This window comes from Sander vitreus, chromosome 11, assembly GCF_031162955.1.
Source record: "Sander vitreus isolate 19-12246 chromosome 11, sanVit1, whole genome shotgun sequence".
NCBI lineage: Eukaryota > Metazoa > Chordata > Actinopteri > Perciformes > Percidae > Sander > Sander vitreus.
The window spans coordinates 16,799,122-16,809,932 of record NC_135865.1 but is presented as its reverse complement, the minus strand read 5'-3'; the positions used below and the strand labels follow the sequence as shown (position 1 = coordinate 16,809,932).

The 10,811-nt window shown below is 40.3% G+C and overlaps 1 protein-coding gene across 2 annotated transcripts in view; it reads left to right on the top strand.

The window, feature by feature from the left end:
* Window positions 1-3,985: 3,985 nt before the first annotated feature.
* Window positions 3,986-10,811, top strand: part of LOC144525279 (FERM, ARHGEF and pleckstrin domain-containing protein 1) — a 58,006-nt gene continuing 51,180 nt past the window's right edge. For both annotated transcript variants that reach the window (XM_078261956.1, XM_078261955.1), the window contains exons 1-2: window positions 3,986-4,229; window positions 8,606-8,812. In XM_078261956.1, the coding sequence (XP_078118082.1) occupies window positions 8,633-8,812 (180 nt within the window). In that variant the 5' untranslated portion in view covers window positions 3,986-4,229; window positions 8,606-8,632. The remainder of the gene's footprint in view (window positions 4,230-8,605; window positions 8,813-10,811) is intronic.

Here is a 10,811-nt window from a genome sequence, read left to right as displayed (position 1 = left end):
TATCAGGGATGTGATTTAACAAACATAAAAATTAATACAAATGATGCTGATTTCAGATTTCTGCTATAACCACATGTAAATGAAGTGTTTATGATTGGTAATTATATACATACAGCCTGTCACACAGTCACACATTAACACACACTGCCCTGCCTCCTCCATTTTATCACAACATCAATTGTAATAAAATATAAGCAACTGGGGCATTTGGAAATCAAGTTCAAACAGAGCAGGCAGCATGATTTAAAAAGCCAAACCTAGCAGCATGACAATTAGATTGCAGGTAGTTAGTCTGTGTGTGTGTGTGTGTGTGTGTGTGTGTGTGTGTGTGTGTGTGTGTGTGTGTGTGTGTGTGTGTGTGTGTGTGTGTGTGTGTGTGTGGAGGTGGGGGGGCAGACAGGGCAGGAGATGCAGCTGCTGCAGAGATTAAAATAGAAATGGCATTTCATTTCCATCTTCCATTCCTTCTTAAGGTGAATACCTCAGGGAAGGATATTGTGTAGAAATGTTGAAAAATGTGTTTCAGGTGGCTGTCAGGTTGAATAGACCGCTGGAGGATTAACCTTTTTAAGGTTTAGCAATAGAATATTATTATAAAATATAGGCTATATACTATATAAACTATAATAGATACTGTGTATATTCATTACATAACTTGTGATAAAAACAAAGAATTCCAACAGGTAAAAAAACGATACTATTTCCAAGGTCAAGGAATGAACTTAAATGTTTAATCTTTAAGCCAATGATGTGGATCTTAAAAAGTGCCGTGGATAAAATCATAACAGCTACTGAGCATGTATGTCAACAGACCAAGACATCAGTGGTGGAAGAAGTACTCAGATATTTTACTCAAGTAAAAGTACCTATACAACAGCGTAGAAATACTCCGTTAGAAGTAAAAGTCCTGCATTCAACATTTTACTTGATTACATATACTTTATTATAATTTCCTGGACACTTTTATCCAAAAGACCATGGTGTTCCATATTATTGTCCTATCCTAGGTGACCCACAGAAGGATGATCAACTGGGCAAAGTGGGCAACAGCCCAGAGGCCTCCAAACTCCAGAAGGTCCCAAAAGCTTTACGATTACTGTGTGCATTATCATTTTCCATGACAAGGGTCTGAAGGTGAGTCCTGATTTGACAAGGACCCAGAAGCTAATTTTTGCTTCGGGGACCCCTGGCAGATTAATCAGGCTGTGGGGCCCAATTTGAACCTCTTAACCTCGAGTACATAGGTTTGAAGAAAACAATTCTGTTTATATATTTGAAAATGTTTAATTTCTTGCTGAATTAATGACCTCTAGAGTTAATATACACTGTATATGTACAGTGATCTGAATGGAAATCATATAATATAGAATAAATAAATAGTACTCTATGAATATAATAATTATATGTGTACAAGTGTTTCTTCGCCCTATGGTGATCAGTGTGAAGTTGACTTGTGATTTTATTTACTATTACATAACTGAGATCACTGAGAACATGGCAGAACTTTAATTGCTTACATAACTAATCCAAAACAGCATTGTGTCTTGCCTGTTTTCTCTTTCTTGCTGGAACACTCGTTTTTATGCTCTTGCTGAAATGTTCATCTTTGCCTCAGTTCCAAATCAGGGCCTCCAGGGGTCCTCTGATGCTGCCAAGACACTAAATGTGCTTTCTCCATCTTCAGTCCCACACCACCAAGGCGTAGGAGACTTCTCTTCCTGCCAGTGAGAAGGTGGGCGAGCAGAAGACATGAAATAGAGACAAGAAAGAAAAAAAAATCCCAGTTTGAGCTTTCCAAAGCTCTGCTTTTCTTTTATCCCTGTCCCTGTACGCAGCTACATACATGAAGGAGTGGGCGATGCGGAGGCACCGGCCCTATCCAAAGCCCCAGGCCACTATCCATAAAAAAGAGCAGGAGAAGCACACTTAACACTTAGCAATAGGGGGCAAAGGCCCTACATCTTGATAATTATATAATGTATACAATAGTCTTTTCAAAGATTGATTGATTGATTCATCCAGGGGTGGGGATAGCTAGTCGGGTTGTTAGTACCATGGATGGATTACTGAACTGGGCCTACTGGGTACAGGCCTACGGCCCCAGGACCAGAACCTCCATGAAGTGTCTCCAAAGAGCACCCAAAACTACCACAAATAACACACTAAATGACCACAAAGAGACACAAAACTATCACAAAGAGACAGAAAACGACCACAAAGTGCAAGGTCTTGGGTGGTTTTATAGGTCACCAACAAGCATCAGAGGGCAAGTCAGGCTTTGTGTCATCTACTCTCAACCACAAAATGCACTTCGGCTTTTTTTTTTAAATGGAATTTTAGGCTAACTCATAGTATTGCAAACTGCAAAAGCAAAGAGTGTGTCTTTCAGCTGTTTTGCAAAAGTGTCCAAGAGCAAAACAAAAAAGACTATAAGACTCGGTGTGCCATCCTTTCCATGTTTCATGCCAAATTTCATGCATCAGTGCCTAGAGTAAAAATAGGTAGTATCAGACCAGTGTAATGTAAATATGTTTTGTTTGCAAGTCTGGCAGCTCCAGTGGATGCTGTTGCGTGGCTGACCCTTTCTTACTATACTGACAATGAACAGGCCACACATACAGTACACACAACCAGGAGGGGACAGACTAAAGGGTATTACCCACCCACTCCCACTTCTTTAATATAAATATGACAGTGTCTGTTTTATTCCAGGCAGGAATTTGTTTGAAATATATATCTGCTTTTCCATGTATGTATACATTAGTAGGATACTCTGCATTCCTTTGATACATTCCTATATTTATTTGCCATGATTGTTTAGCATCTTGACTCACATACTGACTTCTACTGTTTATACTCGCTGGGAAACTGAAATCAATTCTGAACTGCACCGTTGTGCCAGAAGAAATAGTTAAATAAACACTTATATAGAGCATATAAAATTAGCCTCATAAACCCCACTGATTCATTCATTGGGTCAGTTATTAAAAACTCATGCAAAACCCACAGAATTTTGATTCCAACATTTCCAAAAAACATCAAAATTGTCAGGACGTTTTTATTTTTGCTAATGTGTATAAAACTATGCACAAGACATCTAGAACATTTCCATTTGATAAAATGATACAGCTTAAAATAAATAAATAAAGGATATGAATATGTCACTCAGTGTATAAACATCATATAGCTTTGGTTAAAGGCTGGGACAAAACAGAATATATATATATACACAGTATACTATACTGTCAGGCAGTGTGGCACAATATGATGATTAAAGCTGCATGTTAATTAATGGGTTTAACTCTAATTTTGCAACATAATGGTTAAAGGTTTTGTCAGTCACTCAGTATAGGCTGTAGTATGAATAGGCTAGAAACTACTGTATATATTTTATTTATTTTCATTTTTTTACATTTAATAAGCCAGAACATGAATTTTGAACATTATAAAACAAAATTGTCAAAAAGTCGATATAATTCCCTATTGGGTGAAATGCTTATAGGATTATTGTCGCTTTTTTAACAGTGGTTCCCACCCTGGGGGTGGCTCCCCCATCCGGTCCCAAACTAAATCTGAGAGGGTCACAAGATGATTTATGGCATGAGAAACAACATTTCTCTTTTCATTTTGATTCATTCTCTCTTATATTTTCTATCAATTTACCCTTTTGGTAGATTTTAATTTGCATTACTTACCCTATACTTTGTTTGCATTGCTGTATTGTGTTGAGTCTTATGTTGATAAATATAAAATCTGAGAGGGAAAATATTATTTGAACTGCTCATAACTCACGTCCTTACATTGAGCCCATAACCTGTAAACTGGGATCAAAAGCAGACGTTGCTTCATTTTAAGGGGTCACATGCCAAACAGCTCGTTTTATATATAAATATAGTTGTTCCAGTTGACACCACTAGATGGTGGTGCCGTTCTTCTGTGTCACAGTGCTGCTTAGCTTAGAAGGTGGAGGTGCTGCACCTCCCTCATTGTCTGAGTGGAAGGCATCGGCAGTGGATCCGCCGCTCGGTTCAATGTAATCCCGTCTTTCCCCGGCTCACTCACTCAGTCGTCCGCCATGGCGACAGCAGAAAGCCTCTGCTCCGGTCCGAGCAACATCTAAAAACTTAACCGGGCTTCTTCTTTTTTTAGTCACTACCGCTGGGCGTGGATGTAATATCTTCTTAGGAAATACATACGTGTGTGGACAAGCCTGCATTTCAAGAGAAGGGGTAAGAATCGTGCAGCCCAAGTCCTCACCCTGTGTGCTCTTAAAGGAAGTGATTCAACTTGTTTGAGGAGATTAGGGTTAAGTCCTGGGAGTATCTTTGCCGTGTTGTTTTATGATCCTGTGGATTTCGAGGGAGGCAAATAACAATCACTGTGTGGAAAAAAAATCTGCATGTGCAGCCTGTAACTGACCTATTTGTCCTCCAGTGTGGGTTGCATTGCACATATAGGACCCTACCTTAGATGTATGGATGTGTGCAGACGCCGCAGTCTCTGATGTTTCGTAGCTGTAATGCTTCATGCCTCTGTGTGACATTTATATGTACAGGAGATGTGCACATTTCTTTTACTGTCACTTAGTTTCCATAAGGTGTCTAGGTGAGTCCAGACGGTATATTAATGTCACATCTACTGTGCTGGCTGATAATGTCCTGAGGATTACGGGAGCATGCTCTATTAATTTACATTAATGGTGTGAAGACACTACAAGACTGTGTGAGGTGGGGAAAAACCTCACTCAGTTTTGGACTTTACCATTTTATGCACTATGTTCTCAATTACAATTTAGGCTGTTTTAAGACAGGCTTAAATGGCAGCCGAGCTCTGGTTACAACATGCATGCATTCGGCAGTTGGTTGTCATTCTTTTCACTTAACTAACACATGTAACCTTGCCAGTAATGCAGCGGGAACTTAATTGTGATTCATGCAATGCCAGCCACACCCAGGTATCAGTGACTGTTGCAGAACACAGAGTAAATTGAGCTCTTTATGTTGTTGTGGAGCTTCCCTCAGGTAGACAGCTGGCTGTATCAGCCCCGGCCTCTGGCAATTCAGCTGTCACTAAAGGATTCCAGCTGTGCAGTGTTAGACTGTACTGAGGGCCCCCCGTGTGTCCCTGCACACAGAGGAGCCACTGTTAGAACCCTGGAGACTCTATGTGCCAGCAGTAACAGCTCCATGTTACACACTTGTGGGGAATTCCAAGCAAACAAGTTCAAAGGCAGGGTTAGAAACACTCAGGGGTCTGTAAATGACCCTCCCTCTGGCACTGTATACTGGGCGACTACTGTGCTTTATGTCACACTGTGGCAATATGCCAACTGTACAACTGGTGACTGTTTTATGTGTTTGTTTGGACCTGAGTTACCCATTCAGAGGAACACACAAACCTAGGCTCATGGCTGGTTGATAAGTGATCCCTGGTGCAGGGGAGCGTACGTGTTGGCTGAAATAATCACTGTCTATTCTTTCACTCTCTTCTGTTTCACTGGTGCTTTGTTTGAGGAGTGTCTGGTTACGTGGCATGCATGTGCAGGTCATATAAGACATGAATTTACAGACTCAGCATGACACACTTGCTAACAATCAAGGCAATGGCCACTGAGTAATGACTGTGTGAGGATTAAATGTCATAAATAACTGAGCTGGAATTGGAAAAAATGCCTCTTTCCATTCATGCTCCCGGTGACAGCATTTGGTCTGGTTTCCATCAGCCCAAGGGAGTGTCAGCAAAGTCTGCTGATGAGTGTACAGACAGGTGCAAATGATGAGAACATGCTCTCTTAACACTTTAACCCTTTAACCCTTGTGGTTGGGGTTCATTGGCTTTTTATCAAACCTGAATCTACTTGTGGAATCCAAATCATTTTAAATCCCTTATTTCTAGCTTTAAGTAATGAAAGTTATGAATACATTCACAGGGAAGAACTGAAACTCAATCAACATGGCTGCATCCCAGGTTCTTCAATTGCATCCCTGACTCCTCCACTTGCCTCCCTTCCTCCCGTCTTAGTCCAGAAGCACGGGAGAGACATGAGGAATTTATGCGAGGAGAGAGGAAACGAGGGAATGTGTTTTAGAGGGATGAGACGTCCTTTCCTCTAAAGCGTCACATGAATTTGTCAGCTGTATGGATGAAGTTAGCAACCCTATCAGCTGCACGGCTTCTGGGAAGGCTGTTCTGGTGTATCCTCGCTCATAGCTCCTCGCTGATCCCTCCTCGATGCTCACTCCTTGTACTCAGGGCAGGAATAAGAGCTTTGAGACGGCATTCACGAAGGAGGGACAGAACAACTTCTGATTCAGCTGAGGAGCTATCAAATAGGGAAAGTGAGAAGCATCCCATGTTATTCAAATGTGTAAAGATTAGATAGATTACATATTTGATGTTTAGTTTAACAAGTAATTGCTCCTTACTAATAATATAAAAAAGCAAGAGTAGATTAGGACTTGATAGGAGATTGGTTAGCGTTGGATATCTGGATATTTTGGAACCAGCTATCACAACACAAGTTAGTCAGTAGTGCTCAAGAAGTATTTAGATCCTTTAAGTAAAAGTACTAATACCACACTGTAAAAATACTCTTACAAGTAAAAATCCTGCATTGAAAATGTTACTTAAGTAAAAGTATGTAAGTATCATCAGGAAAATGTACTTAAAGTATTAAAAGTAAAAGAATCCTCACATTTTAGAAACTGGAAATTATCAAAACAGTTCTGTCAATCAACTAAGTGTTTAATCGGCTAATCATTTCAGCTGTGTTGTAGGCCGTTATATGTTGGGTAGTTTATAATACAACATTGTATTTTATAAACTACATATGTTTTGTGTGCAAACATCTTAATTTGTAAAGTAACTAGTAACTAAAGTTGTCTGATTAATGTAGTGGAGTAAAAAGTACAATATTTCCCTCTTAAATGTAGTGAAGTAGAAAGTGGCATGAAAAGAAAAGAGTCAAGTACAAGTACCTCAGATTTGTACCTAAGTACAGTACTGGAGTAAATGTACTTAATTACATTCCACCACTGGTAGTGCTGCAATGATCAGTCAGTTTATTGATTAGATGATCGACAGAAAATTGATTGCCAAGAAATGTTGATAATCGATTAGTCTTTTAAGTCATTCACCAAGCATAAATGCCAAGCATTCGCTGGTTCCAGCTTCCAATATGTGAAGATTTGTTGCTTTCCCTGTTTTATATCACTGAAAATGGAATATCTTTGTGTTTTGGACTGTTGGTCAGACAAGACAAGCAATTTAAAGACGTCTGCTGGGGCTTTGGGGATTTGTGATGGATATTTTTCACAATTAATAATTAAAGACTAGATTAATCTGTCAATTACAAAAATAAATGACAATTTAAACAATAATTAAAACAATCGTTAGTTGCAGCCCATACTTGTCAGCCTTGTGGCATCTTACTTTATTCATTAAATCCACTCCAACTACAGTCTGCAGTGTTTGAATGGAAACTTCTTATATGCTTCTCCGAAGCATCAGGCAGACTATCGTCAGACCGAATTTAGTGTATCCACTGTCCTTGGCCTATTTTCTCCAATGCACTCTGCTGGATTACATTATCCACTCCTTCTGAAATGCCTTATTCAGCTTTCAACTTAAACTTGGCAGCAGTCATTCACCTCTGCGGCGGCTGAACAACTGCCCAATGGCCTCTGTATTCTGTTGAAGCACTTGGTGAGGTCTCAGGATGATATCAGCCTGCTGGAATGTGCAATGAAGAGAGAATTAAGCAGGACAGCAGGCCCTCTGGGATCTGGCTGTGGATACATGAGTGGTGGATAGCAGCCTGCTCAAGTGTCAACCCAGAGTGAATGAGTCCACAACTTTGTCCAAACACAACCCTCTACCTGGGATGTACACAGAGTCACACTGCATGTTATTCCAGATTCTGCACCTCCACTTTGATTTGAATATCAGACTAGACCCTCCATTGCTGGATGTGGCAGGGAAGTGGTTCTCTTCTACTGTTTTTTTTTTTTTTTACCCTTTGCTCTCCGATTACTCAAATTTGCTGCTCATTCAGTTCACATCTCCTACAGTGTCCTCACGTATTTGCCTTGATGCCCTAGAGACCAATTAAAGCCCAACTAACTACATGTCTTTGTGTCGTTGGCCTTAAAGCCTTGCTTTTACGACTTCCCCAATCAATTGTCATTGTATTGACTCTTTGGTTTTACACTGTAGCCTCGTGATTCGTTTGTCACATCAAATTAGGGCTTCTTGATTTGTGCTTTAAAATCAAGATCATGCTTGGATCTCTTTTCTTTTCTTTTTTTTCTTTTCTTTTTTTTCAGTAATTGGTTCTCCCACAGGCAACAATTATCAGCCATTAGTGGCGAGTGCAAATACTGCATTTGCAATTACTGTGTTAGTGTGACACTGAAGGTTGTGCAGCCTGTCCTCTGGGCTCTTATGCTTTCATTGCATTTTACCTCTTGCACTACTTATGCTTCTCACAACTCCGATAAAAAAATGTAATTCCTCAATTGCATTATTTTATGTTCATACTGTATGGAATACAGCTGCAGGTGACTGACTGCATGTACATGTTTTTGCCTGACTTTTCTCTGTGCAGGCTGGACAGTGAGCATTACAGTGCATCATGGCAGAGCCAGACCCAGAGCCAATGGTGTCTGGAGCAGCGCAGCGTCTTGGAGCCCCGGAGACTCTTGGCATCAGTACGCTGGACCCCGGTCACAAACCCCCGGCCATGCCCCCTGGACGACATGTCACCATCAGGGTCCGCATGTTGGACGACACAGAGGAGCTCTTTGACATCTCGGTGAGTTGTTAAATCCTTTTCGCTGAGGCGCATTTCTTGATGGGAATACTAATGTCGAATTGGGACTCCTAATTATTGCACAGTAGCCAAGAAGCATTTCCCATTTTCATCATAGCAGCAGCAGTCTGGGAACAGGTTGGCATGGCAACTGCATGATGGTGTCATGATAAGTTTTTGAATGCATGGAAGAAACTGGAGGGTTCGTTGTATTTTGTCATGGTTCTTCCAGTTCATTTTGGTGGTATTTCTTCACTTTCTAATCTCCCAAACTGTCTCAAACCTGCTCTACAGCTATCATCTATTACTACACATTTCCTCAGCAGTGAATTTTAACAAGTAGTTATTTTATTTTATTCATATAGCATATTCCTCTGAGCTCCATTGTTGTCCGAAGTGTATTAAACAAAATGATGAGCCACACAATTGCACTGAATGATATGTTCCTTTATTATGATGAACATAGGTGCTGTAGTTTATTTTGAGTCAGTCACACATTCAGCGTCCTGCTGCCATAAACACTCACTAGTTAACCAAATGTGTACAAATCCACGGTTAAAATTGTCCCCAACAAATACAGCATTTACTCCTGTTGATGTAACGTTTGCTAAAAAGGAAAATACTGAGCTTTATGTTTTAAAATCAAACTGTATGTATATACTTTACGTCTTCATTAGCAACCAATGTGCTTAGGCTGCCATAGACAGGGTAGTTTGGTAAGTCAGAACATATTAAGAGACCAGACTAATGTTGGTTTTGGTGTTTTTGTGGGATGTGTTAACGGAAAGAAAAATATAGAATAATGCCAGCATTATCCTTGGCGATGAAAAGATGATGACATACACACTCTTGTGCTGTTTTGGAAAGGTGTCTTCGGGCCTTGATTAAATGGCAGAAACATAGGGTGGAGTAAGTCAAAAGGCTGTTATTTTTCTTAGAATAGAAGAACAACCCACATTCTGTGACCACAGTCATTCCTGCCTGGAAGAGAAGAACGAGATGAATAGATAGAGGGAAGTGAAAAGTGGTGATAGAGGGAATCGGAGACACTAGCAGCAGCAGCAGCCACAGAGGACCCGTTTAATGTGTATGAACAGAGCTCGGCACTACAGCTGCTGAGCTTTACTGACAGTTTGTGATTGTGGATGTGTCCTTCTGGCGGTTTCCCAAGGCAGTATGGGTAAATGTTGCTCCTAAAGCAGGCGGCAGAGCTCCCTATGCATGACTGCTAATCTTTCTAGTGGTATCATGTGTTGTACTTAATACTTAAGGCTCACTAAATTCTCACAGTGAGGTCCCGTTTGATTGCCCTCATTTAACCCACATTAGGTTTTGTGTACTTTTGGTTAAGTTAGGCGTAAAAACATTGTTAGTTTTTGTTTTACAAGATTCTTGATGTCTTAACTAGTATACTGTTTTAAGACGGCAAGCGAATGTGCTACATCCGCTTTGTCTTTTCTCAGGTTAGAACAATCAGTTCAATACTGGTCTTTCAGAATTAAATATCCAGCCAGTAATGCCTACATCTGATACAAGGGAGAGCTGGTGAGGAAGGGCTTTGATTCAGCCTGCTTCAAGGCTCGTAATCTGTACAACCTGCAGTAAAACTCTGCTCTCTAAGGAGATATCAACCTCAAGAGTTTTGTTAGCATACAGTAGATTTTTATGGAGTTTTGGTGTCCCAAAGACTGACTGTTTAGGACTGCTCCAACCTCCAAAGAATACACACACTGATGCTTTGTATTTTTTTGACATGATACATGTCAGATTTGTATATATACGGCAGCTTTGGTTTAATCTGTTTTATTCTCTGTCTGTATCTTCTTGTTTTCTCTTGCTGTCAGGTTTCATACAGTTTTAATACAGAGATGAAGAAACAACCGCACTGTCCCAAGAATAAAAAAGCGCTACAGTGAGATTCCTGTTGTTTGTTTGGACAAAGGCTGCATAGCAGTGGTAATGCATACATAGCCTTGGCTCTTCCACTAAGTTGGCCTTCTTG